A 14191-nucleotide genomic window follows, 5' to 3' on the forward strand; every position below is an offset into this window, starting at 1 on the left:
CTTATAGAAAGAGACCATCTAAAAATGTTAAAATGTATTACTGGCACACAAAACCTTAAATTAGAATGAATAAATGAAGACTTGGCACACCACTTCTGAAAGGTTGCTGACGCCCGATGTAGTCAGAATTTTTGGAAAAACCACGCATCTAGTATTCCCCGAAGAATTATAGCTCTGCTCACCGATAACCAATTGTTATGTGTAACAAAAGTTATTGACTTTTTAATCAAGGTTCTTTTTTGGAGAACTTGGCTTTTTGGAGAGGATTTATAGGTTAACATAAAGCTTTAACAGACTTTTTAAAATTCAAGGCTTCTTTTTTTTCCCTGAGAAAGAAAGAAAAAACACTTTACTCCTCATCTCCTGACACCACTTTTTCAAATGATTGCCATAAACCAAAGTTTAGGACTCTGGATTTTTTTAAATCCAGACATAGGGGACGTTTGGATATTCTCATGGCTTAGAAACTGCAAAGAAGGTTTTAGGTTTTGCTTCTTTGATATCCCTTTCTTAGAACATTCCTTTAGAGGGCAGGATTTGGGTCCCTTTTTGTTATTTATTTCCTTTTTACTTAAGGGGGAAGGAAAGTATAACTCCTAAAAGTTACTGAGCATACATTTAATGGAGAGCGTTTAAGTTCTCTAACTTCTTGATTGATTCCATAGCATCATTTGATGGATCTTGGGGAAGATGGGGTAGTTTTTACTTAAATCTACAATGTACTGGTAATCATAGAAATATAGGACTGGAAAGGACCTTGATAGGCCATCTTGTGCAGTCCCCTGCACTGAGGCACGACTAAGTATTATCTCTAGACCATCCCTGACAGGTGTTTGGATGTTTTTAAGAACAGGCTAGACAATGTCAGAAATTCCACTACATTCCTAGGTAATTTGTTCTAGTGCTTAACTACACTTAGTTAGGAAGTTTTTTCTGATGTGTAACCTAAATCTCCCTTGCTGCAATGTAATCCCGCTACTTCTTGTCCTGTCTTCAGTGGTTAAAGAGAACAATTTATCACTAGGGCTGTCAATCGTAGTTAACTCATGTGATTAACTCAAAAAAATTAACAGTGATTAAAAAAATTAATCATGATTAATCACACTGTTAAACAATAGAATACCAATTGAAATTTATTAAATATTTTGGATGTTTTTCTACATTTTCAAATATATTGATTTCTATTACAACACACAATACAAAGTATACAGTGCTCATTTTATATTATTTATTACAAATATTTTCACTGTAAAATGATAAACAAAAGAAATAGTAGTTTTCAATTCACCTCATACAAGTACTGCAGTGCAATCTCTTTATTGTGACAGTGTAATTTACAAATGTAGATTTTTTTTTTTGTTACATAACTGCACTCAAAAACAAAACAATGTAAAACTTTAGAGCCTACACGTCCACTCAATCCTACTTCTTGTTCAGCCAATCGCTCAGACAAACAAGTTTGTCCTCTGGAATGGTAGCCGAAGCATGAAGGGACATATGAATCTTTAGCACATCTGGCACATAAATATCTTGTGACGTCGGCTACAACAGTGCCATGCAACCACCTGTTCTCACTTTCAGGTGACATTGTAAATAAGCAGTCAGCAGTATCTCCCATAAATGTAAACAAACTTGTTTGTTTGAGCGATTGGCTGAACAAGAAGTAGGATTGAGTGGACGTGTAGGCTCTAAAGTTTTACATTGTTTTGTTTTTGAGTGCAGTTATGTAAAAAAAAAAATCTACATTTGTAAATTACACTGTCACAATAAAGAGATTGCACTGCAGTACTTGTATGAGGTGAATTGAAAACTACTATTTCTTTTGTTTATCATTTTACAGTGAAAATATTTGTAATAAAAATAAATACAAAGTGAGCACTGTACACGTAATTTCAATTACAACACAGAATACAAATATAATTGAAAATGTAGAAAATATCCAAAAATATTTAAATAAATGGTATTCTATCATTGTTTAACAGTGTGATTTAATCGCAGTTAATTTTTTACATCGCGGTTAATTTTTTAATTGCTTGACAGCCCTATTTATCACCCTTTATAACAACCTGTTATGTACTTGAAGAGTGTATCATGTCCCTCCTCAGTCTTTTCTTCTCCAAACTAAACAATCCCAATTGTTTCAATCCCTTCTCATTGGTCATGTTACATAGGACCTGTCATCATTTTTGTTGCTCTCCTCTGGAGTTCATCCAGTTTGTCCACATCTTCCTCAAAAGTGTGCTGCCCAGCACCAGATATAATACTCCAATTGAGGCATCATCAGTGCTGAGTAAAGTGGAAAAATTACTTCTTGTGTCTTGCTTACAAAACTTGCTAATACATCCCAAAGTGGTGATTACTTTTTTTGCATCAGTATTATATTTTTGACTCGTATTTAGTTTGTGGTCAACTATAACCCCCAGATCTTTTTCTGCAGTTTTCCTACTTAAACAGTTATTTCCCATTTTGTGTTTATGTAATTGATTATTCCTTCCTAAGAGAGGTGAAAACATTATCTGTTCTTATCAGTTTAATACCTGATAGGTTCTTTTTTTGCATTTGTCCTGATTGAATTTCGCCCTATTTACTTCAGACCATTTCTCAAGATCATTACAGATTCTAACCCTGTCCTCCAAAGTTCTTGCAAGCCCTCATAGCTTGGTATCCTCTGCAACTGTTTATAAGTGTACTCCCTATGCCATTATCCAAGCATAATCTTGTTACCTTGTCAAAAAAAGAGGTAGGTTAGCTTGATGTGATTTGTTCTTGGGAAATCCATGTTGACTGTTACACATTACCTTCTTATATTCCAGGTGCTTACAAACTGATTGATTATTTGAACCTTTATCTTTCTGGGTACTGATGTTAAGATGACTGGTCTATAATTCCCTCTGTTGTCCTCCCCCCCCCCTTTTTTTTTATAGATTTTCTTTTTTCCAGTTCTCTGGGATCTCTCCAGTCTTTCACGAGTTCTTACAGATAATCACTAATTGCGCAGAGATCTCTTCAGCCAGTTTCTTCACTATTTTGGGATGTATTTCATTAGACCCTGCCTACTTGAAGACCTCTAACTTGTAATTCTTAACTTGTTCTTCCCATATTTTAGCCTCTGAACCTACCTACCCCATTCATACTTATGTTCCCTATGTTAGTCATCCAATCACTGCTAACCTTTTTGCTGAAAACTGAAACAAAAAAGGCATTTAACACTTCAGCCACTGCTGCATTTTCTGTTATTGTCTTTGCCTCCTCACTGAGTAATGGGCCTACCCTGTGCTTGGTCTTCCTCTTGCTTCTAATGTATTTGTACAATATTTTCTGGTTACCCTTTATGTCTTTAGCTAGTTTAGTCTCAGTTTGTGTCTTGGTCTTTCTGATTTTGTTCCTATTCATCCTTTGTAATTTGATCTAGGTTTCACTTTTTGAATAACTCTTTTTTTTTAATTTCAGGTAATTGAAGATCTCCTGGTTATACCAGGGTGGTCTCTTGCCATAATTCCTGTCTTTCCTGCACACTGAGATAGTTTGCCCTTAATAATGTCTCTTTAAAAACTGCCAGCTCTCCTGAACTCTTTTTTCCCTTAGGCTTGCTTCCCATGGGACCTACCAGCCCTTTGAGTTTGCTAAAGTCTGCCTTCTTAAAGTCCATTGTCTTTATTCTGCTGTTTTCCCTTCCACCATGCCTTAGTATCACGAACTCTGTCATTTCATGATCACTTGCACCCAAGCTGCCTTCCACCATCACATTCTCAACCAGTTTCTCCCTATTTGTCAGAATCAAATCTGGAACACCCTTTTCCTCAATAGAATCAAGGAAGCAATCATCCAAAGCCCATTGCTGCACTTGGAGTGCATGTATGGGTGTGTATATGCTCCAGCATGAAGTACTCTCTGTTAAGTATCTGTCATCAGAAGATAAATTTAAAGGACTTTCACTAAGATTGTGGTCACTGGTCTGAAAATGTGTGTGTTACGTATCAAAATTAAAAGATATCAAAAGTTAGATTCTCCTAACTTCGGTATTATCCTTTCTTCCTTAGACCATTAATTTGATTGTAATTAGGGTGCTACTAACCTTTTTCTGTTTTAATCTTTTATCAAGTTGCGTTATTAGTCATATTTGCCTCTGCTAGAAGAGTAAATGAACTGTTCGTTCTGTTTGCAGACATCTGTTGTTGATTATGATAAAGTAGATGTTTTAACTATTCCCAGAATCCTCCTTAAAATCAGCATCCATTGTCAATCTAGAAATTTCACATCCATCTCTTTGCCCTAAACTTAGATAGAAAAAAAATCATGGCTCCTTCTTGCTATGACCAGTTTTAAAATTGTACATAGACCACATGTTTGTACTCCTTGGTGCACTAAAGCATCATCTGTATGAAATAAGTAGTTGACAGGTATCAGCATAACAAAATGCCAGAGTATTTAGAACTAATTGGCAGTCTCAGCAGATAAGGCTAGGAATTAGTGGGAAATAGCTGAGAAGGTTGTTTTGGCCTCTATCTTAGAGGTGGCTTCTCCAGGTTTGAGTTGAATCACATTGATGCATCATTTTGATGAAGCTAACACTACTGCCACCAATGCTGTATTGTCATGTGGGTAAATGGCGGCCCTCGTTCTGGGCTCCCAGTCCAAAGCTTTTCACAAGCAGTATTTTCATTTCATACTTTTTATAGCCAAATGGAATTTTGTTTTTCAAAAGATTTGATTGCTTGACTCACTGCTGATATTTCACTAAGGCATTAAGAAAGGGCAAAATGCCTCCGGCCTCAGATAGCTAAATGGATTTGTAGGTCAGTTTTGGAGGCTTTTATCCAGTGTCTGTTAAAGTGATTTCATGTTCTTAGACCAAAAGAAAATCTTCTGTGAAGAGCGAGACCCTCAGCTGGTGCAAAGTGCTGTAGTTCCATAAGATCTGGCCCAAAATCTCTAAGGCAGCCCTCTAGACTCAACACCTATACACCTTGAATTAGAGCCTTTATGCTGTAGGTCTCTAATCTTTATAACCGTCTCTTCTTTTCTTTCTCATAATTTTTTTTAATCATGGTTCATTTTTCTTATAACCATGAGTTTGTGTTATGAATATTGTATAAGCAGAAAGGAATTTTCCTATGTGTAAATTTTCCTACGTGTAAATTGGGGTTCCAGGAATGTGGATAGATGCCCATCCTACTCTTTTCATGATCATATTAACATTAATTTTTGGTTTGGGGTTTTTCTTTGAGAGGGGGAAGGAGGAAAGCAGGTAAAGTTATGATTTAGCCTAGGAAAAATTATCTAATATCTTCTCAAGCTGCAGAAGATAGTCTCTGGTGGATGGGAGAAGTCTTACTTTTTTGATTGGTCCTTTGTTTTCCTTGCTTAGCAACTGCTAGAATGGGAAGTTCATGAGTTCATTTCACTGCAAATGCTGAGCAGAAACTCAGTTCACTAGTAGGGAAAATTTCCTGTCATAGATTTTTTTGTGTGTGTTTGTTTTTGGTGTTATGAAACTAGAAATTCAGGGAGATCCAGAATTCTAAAGTGTGATTCAAGAATATAAGAATACAGCGCTTAAATATTTTTCTTCTGATGAAATAATCTGTTTTGGATTAGGGGAGGATTATTTTACAAGTTTGTCCTCATGAGGTAACTGCATACACTACTTATTTAGCTTCAAATGAAAAGAGCCATCAAACTTGATTTAAGAGATTGTGAGATGGAAGTTTTTGAGACTTCTCAGTTTTGATGAAATATATATATTTTTCTGATCTGCCTAACACTTAGTTGGGCATCAAATGTGTAATAGTGTAATGTCGCAGAGCATGGGGACTGAATGTTGGGTTATTTGGTAATGTTATTTTCGGTGTTAAAAAAAAAAAAAAAAAAAAAACGTGAGGAAAGGGTTGTATGATCATCCTTGTATAAAAATAGCAGGATCACCTTGTTCTTTGAAATTGATTTCACTAGCATTAAGAAATGCAATATCCTTCAGCTCATCCGGAAAGCTGCAAACCGTTCATTTTTACAGGTGTCCATTGTGTCCTAATTTTTAGTAAATAGACATGGCGATGAAATTACTGGAGCTGTGAAAGTATTGCATTACAAATTGTGGACGTCTGCTGGATAGCAGCCCTGGAAACATAACATGTTTATGCTGTGAGCGGGACTTTGTCATTTAAAATGTGAGCAAAAATATATGACTGCCTAAGCCACAGATTTATAGCAGGAAATCCTCACCATTTAATATGTTTGTCAGAAAAATAGCTGCGTACTTTTTATTTTTGTGGGATTTGAAATCATGCAGATCTAAATTTGGACATGTAGAAAGGAGTGTAAATTACACAGAATTAAATGATTGTGAAGGAATCGGAATCTAATAGAGTCAAAGCTGTTGTGATGTATATTTCAAGAAGCTGGAAGAAGATGTAAATTAAAGGAGGGGGTTATCCCTTCTTTGATTTATCCCTTCTCCCACCTTTGTAGTAATTGCATTTTCTGTTGCTCTTCTCTTCTTGCCCTTCAGCTTGTGAGTTGCACCATCTTAGATGCCTCTTACTTTTCCACATAATCTGGGATTTAGATATGTTGGTTAGATGATTTTTTTGTAATTATGTTTTCAGAGGACATGGCACTCTCTCATTGATAGCACAAGATATGTCTTCAGTTTAGCATCTGATGTTGATGGTTATTCTAGACCTTGGCTTATGATGGATCAACTTCCATGGTACGTCTGAAGCTTCTTACGTAGTATGATTGGATAGCCTAGCTCCTGGAAAGATCAGGGAGAATGGTCAACCTAGTTTGGATGAGTACTGCAGAAATGCAGTTGGAGAGATTTTTAGTGCCTCTTCACCATGAAGATCCATTTCAAAGCCAATACACCATTAAAACTAAAACAACTCTATGGGTTTTACAATATGACTACATTTATTTTAAAACGACATCAGTCTGCCTTCTAACTCAGCCAGTCTAATGTTACTTATGGAAAGATGAGGTTTGGGGAAAAACTCAAATGCACATGGGAATGAAGGAAATGAAATAAGTGGCTTTGTGTTTATATTTCTCCCTAGAAAACCTGAAAAAGGAGTCCAGTATCTAATTGAGAGAGGTTTCGTGCCAGACACTCCAGTTGGTGTCGCCCATTTTCTCCTGCAAAGGAAAGGACTCAGCAGACAGATGATTGGAGAGTTTTTGGGCAATCGACAGAAGCAGTTCAACCGAGATGTATTGGAGTGAGTACTGTGTGAGGGGATGGGATGGCGCACTCAGGTATTCACGTGTACCCTGTGGGACACTTACAGGGGCTAATGCTCACAAAATATTTTGTGTATGGAATGAAAGTGGTGTTTTCAAAGAAAAAACTGCCCGAGTGTAAGGATTAACAAAGAACAGGCAAAAATAAATACTCTTCCTTACTTGCCAGCAATGCTAACATTTTTCAATAAAACTGATCAAGTAGGATGCTTATAAGGATTTATTTACATTACAGAATTCACGTTTACTCTAAATTTATGTTGTAATTTAACTGGGGAGGACTGTCTATTAATTTTGAGAGCGTTTTCCTTCCTCAAGCTCTGAAATAATTTACTGTGTGAAATTTAAAAAAAAAACATTATATGCTACACGACACTTCATCAGTAAAGGAACATGAAAATAACCATTACTATTTCATAGATACACACGCACTTCTTATGCTGGCACTTGTCTAATAAGGGTGTCTGAGAACCAGTTTCTTGGAAAGGATTAGATAAAAACCTATTTCAAAAGGAAAGCAAAGTGGAGCAGCAAATTACACTCACCAACAGTTTGGTTAAGGTTATTCAAATAGTGTCTGTTAAGGATGGAGGTTGCTTTTGTTTATTTTAAGTGATTTGATATTTCATTTAGCAGCGATTCTTTTCAAGACCTGTATGGATGACTCACTCACTAACAAAGCTTGTTGCATCTCACCCCAGATTTATTGACTTGTGCGCATGTGACTTGCATGAAGAATTACCACTTACTGCACAAACAGCCAGTTAGATGTTTAACAGGCTATGTAACTGCATAGGGTACATGGAGGGTGGGGGGAAATACCCTTTTCCCAGTGCAAAAAGACAAAACAAAAATTCTAAACCCACAGTTTTGGCCAAGACCATAACAAAAAATTGCTGAGATTTGCATAGAAATAGCCCTTATTGAGGACTGAATGCTTTTCCTGGCTTTAGGGCCTGTGGGGGATTTTCAGTTTAAAAATGATTGGAAAATCACTTCCTGAGCCTGGTCAAGAGAGGCTTAATTCAGTCCCCAGGGAAAATCTTCCCTTGACTTTACTGGAGATGAATCAGGCCCTAGGAGCCCCACTCAGCATTGCTAACTCACTAACCTCTTGCGATGTTATCCCAAGTCTCATGGTAGTTGGTGTTTCTCATGTAATCCAGGAGCCATGTGATTACATGAGAACCTGGGCATTCATTTTTTTAAAATAAGTTTCTGGCCCTAAACACTATGGAGAAAATCCTGAACACATGACCCCCTAAAGCTCCAAAAACCAGAAAGCAAAGTAAAAGAACCCCCAAAGTATTATTTTTTTAAATCTCATGATTTTTAAGCCATTTTCATAATTTTTGGAGATCTGAGTCATGATTTTGGAAAGCCTGGGGTTGGCAGTGCTGCTGCTTTGTGGTATCATTGCTTACCTAAACATGGGGTGCATCCATGGGGACCTCTTGTGTTGCGCAATACCACATGCTGTGGGCAGATTGCTGCACATGAACTCTTCCAGCTGCCCATGAAGGTATCATTGATGTCATCAGCTGACTGCAGGACCTGGGACTGTAGGCATAGACCAGTTGTCCCTAATCGTTAATGTATCCCCAACTCCTTCCTGCCACGCCCACCTCAATGAATCGTGGACTCCAAAGCCAAAATGGGATCATATAATTGGGAGCATCAGTCACAGGCAGTTTGTTTTTTCTAAAGCATGGAAATTAAATGCACTATGGCAATGCACAATTTCATGCACCCAAATGAAGGAAATGAAAATAAGGTTCCCACACCAACTTCTCACTAGACCTTGTTTCAAATAGGTAGTATTTTTTTTTTCTTACTAAATGTGTAGCTTGATCTGTTACTGTGTGTTCTACATTGTGTACAAGATTTACAATGCTGTTGTTGTTAGAACCTCTCTGTCTCAACCGTGCAAGCTGAACAGTGTATTAGTATAGTTATTTGCATTTATACACACATCATAGATCTTTACTTAGAGGGGCCTTTTATTTGTAAACCTTTTGGTTCAAGAGCTGCATCTTTACTGTACAAACAGCAGGAGAAGGTAATTAAATAGGGAATGTGGGTTCTACACAAAGGAATGCAGTAAAGTTTAGTTACTTGCCCTAAAGAAGTGGCAGATTTCAATTCAACAGTTCAGCCAATCAGTCTATTCAGCAGGAAGTTTGGCTGGCCCATTCTAACCATTTGCAACCATTCCCTGGATCTGTGCCACTATTAGACTAGGGGGAAGATTTTTCCAAGGAAGGCGTATTGTCTAATGATCAAAGTAAACGATGGTGAGCAAGGAAGAGGCTGGATTCTAACCTAAAATGAGTCATTGATTCACTGTGTGATCTTGGGCAAATCATTTAACCTCACTGTGCCTTGGGCAGCCTAGCAGAAAATTGGGTAAGAATCTTGTTGATAGCCAGATGGTGTATGTTTCATGAGATTTCCTGAATGGGTAAATTGCCAAAAAGGACATCCACCTGCCTACGACCTCCTGACTGTATTTTTGCTGCAATTAATCTGTTCTTAAAATAACCTGCCCCAGTCATGTTAAGAAAAAAAATTGTTCTGAGGCAAACCCAAGATAGCGTAATTGACTCGCATATAACACTGTGAGCCTTGGCAGCAAAAAAGCACAATGGTTTTAACCAAGCTGACCTGCTATTAGGGATGTTCACACGCATTCTTTGTTGCGCTACAACAAAATGGTGACTGTTTTTTCCATCTCTGATAAAGACATGCTATCAGACTTCAAATCGTGTATTAAAAAAAATCATACTTGAAACATGATTCCATTCCCCCGTGATACTCATAACAGATAAGATAGTAAAAATAATTTTAAACATTTAATTACTTTCCATGATTGATGCTTTTATTTTGTGTGCTTGTGACTATATATTTCATTTGTCATCACGGTGCACTTCCTGGTTCTCATACATGAGCATAAATGTGCAGATATTGCATGGGAACATTTAATTGTTTTAAAATGTCTTCATCGTGCAATTTTGAAAACCTCCAAGAAAACAATCTACATTTCAGACTCTGGGCTGGATCATTGCAACTCTCCAGCTGCTTTACAGTGCGCCATCACTGGCTATCTGGGGATTCCCCTAATGTCTGGGTCTCCCTGGGTGGCATAGAGTTGGCATAATGTCTTGATGCTATACCTCTTGCCAGGATATGGGTAGAGCATTGCTGTACAGCAGTGATCCTTGTCTGCTAGAGTACCCCGTGGTGGCCATAAAGACACCTTTCTCCCTCCTGCCATGCCATACAAGCACAGCTGATGATCTGGCTCTCTATCCGTCTATGCACTTTCTTTTAACAAATGGGATTTGTATTAAAAAACCAAATGTCTAGCAGTGTGAGTGAATAGTTAGATAAAAGTCACAGCATCCAAGTGACGTGGACATTGTGTATTACAACCTCCTCCTTTCCGTTAATTCCATCACAGAATTCTTCATAAAGCTTTAAGACCATTGTGCTCTCCCTAGCAGTACAGGAGGGAGCTAAACCTCAGAGGCAGTTGTGGTGTTATGCTGATGGGAAAAGCAACTGAGTGGGGTGTTCCTTTGTACCCTCCTTTCTCCACTCTGCATAAAGCCTGCAAAGAAACAGCAGGCAGGGAATAGGCACTAGAAAGAAACCATACTAAGTGGCATGTCATCCTCCACACACACAACCCACAGAAATTGAAGAAGACCTGGAGTAAAGATCATGGAAAGCTAATGCTGATTGAAGTTAGTTCTTGCAGTTATGGGCTTTAGCCACTGGCAACATAGCTACTGTCTCTCTTGCTGATGAGAGAATGTTGGAAGGAATGATGGAGGAAACTTCCCATTGTACTACTGGCCAAGGATATTTGGAAACCCAGATACCCCTAATATCTTCACTTTCCACTTTATTTGACTCTACCACCGCTGGTCCAGGTACCTGCTGTTCCAACCCTTTAAAAAAAAAAATTCTGCAGTGTTGAAGAGATAGTGATGTTCCAAACCTATAGAGTTTACAATAGTGGTTCTGTTGTGTTTGTGGAATCAACATTGTCCTTATAGGGATGAACCTGGAGGAGTGCACAGCTCCTTTGTTCTTCTCCTTGCACTTTTTCACAGAAGGAAAGCATATGGGCTGAAGTCATTAAAAGGCTTTGGAATTAAACTGTGGTAGCACAGTGCTTCATCATGCAAGAGAAATGTGTATACTAATCTATCACTGTACATCAATACATTTAACAACAAGCCTTTTAACCTGGATCATACTTTATTATTGTAGCATCTGCATTACTGTATTATAACTTGCAGTAATTCATGTTTGGTTATTAAAACCTAAAAGCCAAGTTAGAAGAAAAGGAACCAATGACTCTCTGATTTGAAAGTAGCCTTTAAACAAGGTGTTAGAGCAGGGATGGGCAAACTTTTTGGCCCAAGGGCCACATCTGGGTATGGAAATTGTATGGTGGGCCATGAATGCTCATGAAATTGGGCATTGGGGTGCAGGAGAGCTGGTGCTGCCTGGTGATAATTTGCTGATTTGAGAGCACAAGACTGATAATGATTCGTGACAGTATGGAGTTTTTTACATTGATCAGCGTCCATCACGTAGGCAGCTCTGCAATAAAGAAAAATAATGGCTTGTTTACATCTACTCTTCCCCCTCCGGCCCACTCCCAGTTGATATATTTCTTACAATTCTCCTCTCATGCTTTCATGGACAATTACTGATGTTCTGAGATACATTTGTGGCTTTGTATTTTACTAGAACTGGGGGAATGCTGAAGACGCTGGGCTTTTTTTCCTATATAATGTATTTTGAATAAAATATATATACTGTTGGGAGGGCAAAGAACAAATGAGAATGTGTTTTGTCCTAGCTGCGTTGTGGATGAGATGGACTTCTCAGCAATGGAACTGGATGAAGCACTCAGGAAATTTCAGGCTCATATCCGTGTTCAAGGAGAAGCTCAGAAAGTAGAACGACTCATTGAAGCTTTTAGGTATGGCACTGAAATAAGTTGTCCGAGCACCTGACATGATCCAGCTGTTACGTGTGAGACAGGGAGGTTGGGTAGAGTTAGGCTATTCCTTGCTTTATTAAGCTGCCTTTGAGAACAATAGGGGGTATTTATGCAGTTAAATGACGGTAGGTGTTTACTTTATACATTAAATATAGAATAAGGAAGTTTTATGTGCTATTGTTAATGCATATTGTTAGTGTAATTATTTTTATTATGCATTTATATAATATAGCTGTGCTTCTCTCCAAAATCAGTTTGATTGGTAAGATTTTTTTTTTTTTTTTTAAACTTCAGATATCTGTCCCTGAAAATTCACTGTTGTAATTTAGGAGCTTGGTTTCTGTACCTTGAGGCATTGGACTTTGTTTACATTTTACAGTATCTCCATGTACTTTTTTTAACCTTCTGTTAAGCAGTTTAGCACAGTGGGGCAAAGAGCATTCATTTATTAAAGCCCACACAAATATTCCTTATTGTGGAAGGAAAAAATGTAAAGCATCTAAAATATAAATGTAAAAATCCTGGCCAGATCCTCAGCTGCTGTAAGCTGGTGTAGCTCCACTGAAGTCAGAGTGGAATATTAAAGTTAATGAAGTTACCCCAAATGAGGATCTGGCCTGGCTAATGAGTTTACTGGTTGTAAAATGGAAAACTTTAAGCCTTTAGCATTTTAGGGTGTTAGTTCTGAGAATGTGATTGGGCAGCGAAGTACTATAGAAAACTAAATGTGTATGAAGTATAAAGGATACCAAACTCGGCATCTTGAATGTAACCGTTCATTGATTTGGTTTTGGTCACACAGCATTTCTTCACTCTGGCCGACTTCCCCCTCTTTGTTTCTTACAGCCAGCGATACTGCATCTGCAATCCCGGCGTTGTGAGACAGTTCCGAAATCCTGATACCATCTTCATCCTAGCTTTCGCAATCATATTGTTAAACACAGACATGTATAGCCCAAATGTGAAACCAGAACGCAAGATGAAGCTTGAAGATTTTGTTAAGAATCTAAGGGGTGAGAAAACTTGAATGATTGTCAGCAAAGCTTTTTATTTTTTAGGGAAATTATATCATATCTGATATATCATATCTGAAGTAGGTTGGCTTTTAGGATAGCTAGGGAAATTATGTGTGTGTGTGTGTGTGTGTGTGTGTGTGTGTATTTCCCTAGCCATCCTAAAAGCCACCCTACTTCAGATACTATCTAAGACCAAGATAAAATATATAGAGCCTACTTGTGATTTTACTTACATTGCTTTTACACTGCTGTGAATATATTGACTTCAGCAATGTTATCCCTAAGATAATGTGAAAACAGAATTAGGCTTGTAATTCTTCATCATCCATATTCCATCCTCATTATAAAGAACTTCTATCCAGTCTTTTATTCCCAACTCCCTTCAGATATGTTATAAATATCTTCTATCTTGTGTTCATATCTCTGTAATGTGCCAATTTCCTGGATATAATTGAAACTTGGCGTGTTGACACCCTTTGTGTAGGTCAGATGGCAGCTCATAAAGTTTGCAATTTTACAAACATGAATGAGGCTGAATAAACCCTATGATATAGTAAAGTTGTCCAACAAGTGAAAGAAGGTACAAAAGATCAGTAGTGTTAATGGATGATGTAGCCAGTGTTTGTGAAAGGAGCAGTACAGTGTGTAGACAGGGATGGGTAACTACGTTGTAAGCCCACTAATGACTTCTGTACTCATACCTTTTGTTAAGTGTTTCTGCTTCTGTTGACCAGTCCATCACCAAGAACACTGGCCCTGATGCTGACAGAATTGCAGAAGTAGGACCTTTTGCAGCATTCTCTAAAATCTTGAATTATATTTTTAAAATGAAGTTTCTTTCACTGCCTCGTTTCAAAGGAAACTTTCAGGATAAACTTTTCTGTCTGTTGCCAGACAGACAAGTTAGTCCTCTGTG

General features: G+C 37.7%; 1 protein-coding gene across 10 annotated transcripts in view; it reads left to right on the forward strand.

The window, feature by feature from the left end:
• The window catches only part of IQSEC1 (IQ motif and Sec7 domain ArfGEF 1), a 685614-nt gene that overhangs the window by 629308 nt on the left and 42115 nt on the right, over window positions 1-14191 (forward strand). For all 10 annotated transcript variants that reach the window (XM_054034025.1, XM_054034026.1, XM_054034027.1 and 7 more), the window contains 3 exons: window positions 7056-7217; window positions 12116-12238; window positions 13106-13272. In XM_054034025.1, coding sequence (XP_053890000.1) covers window positions 7056-7217; window positions 12116-12238; window positions 13106-13272 — 452 coding nt within the window. The remainder of the gene's footprint in view (window positions 1-7055; window positions 7218-12115; window positions 12239-13105; window positions 13273-14191) is intronic.

Source organism: Malaclemys terrapin, chromosome 7, assembly GCF_027887155.1.
Source record: "Malaclemys terrapin pileata isolate rMalTer1 chromosome 7, rMalTer1.hap1, whole genome shotgun sequence".
In the NCBI taxonomy this organism is placed as follows: Eukaryota; Metazoa; Chordata; order Testudines; family Emydidae; genus Malaclemys; species Malaclemys terrapin.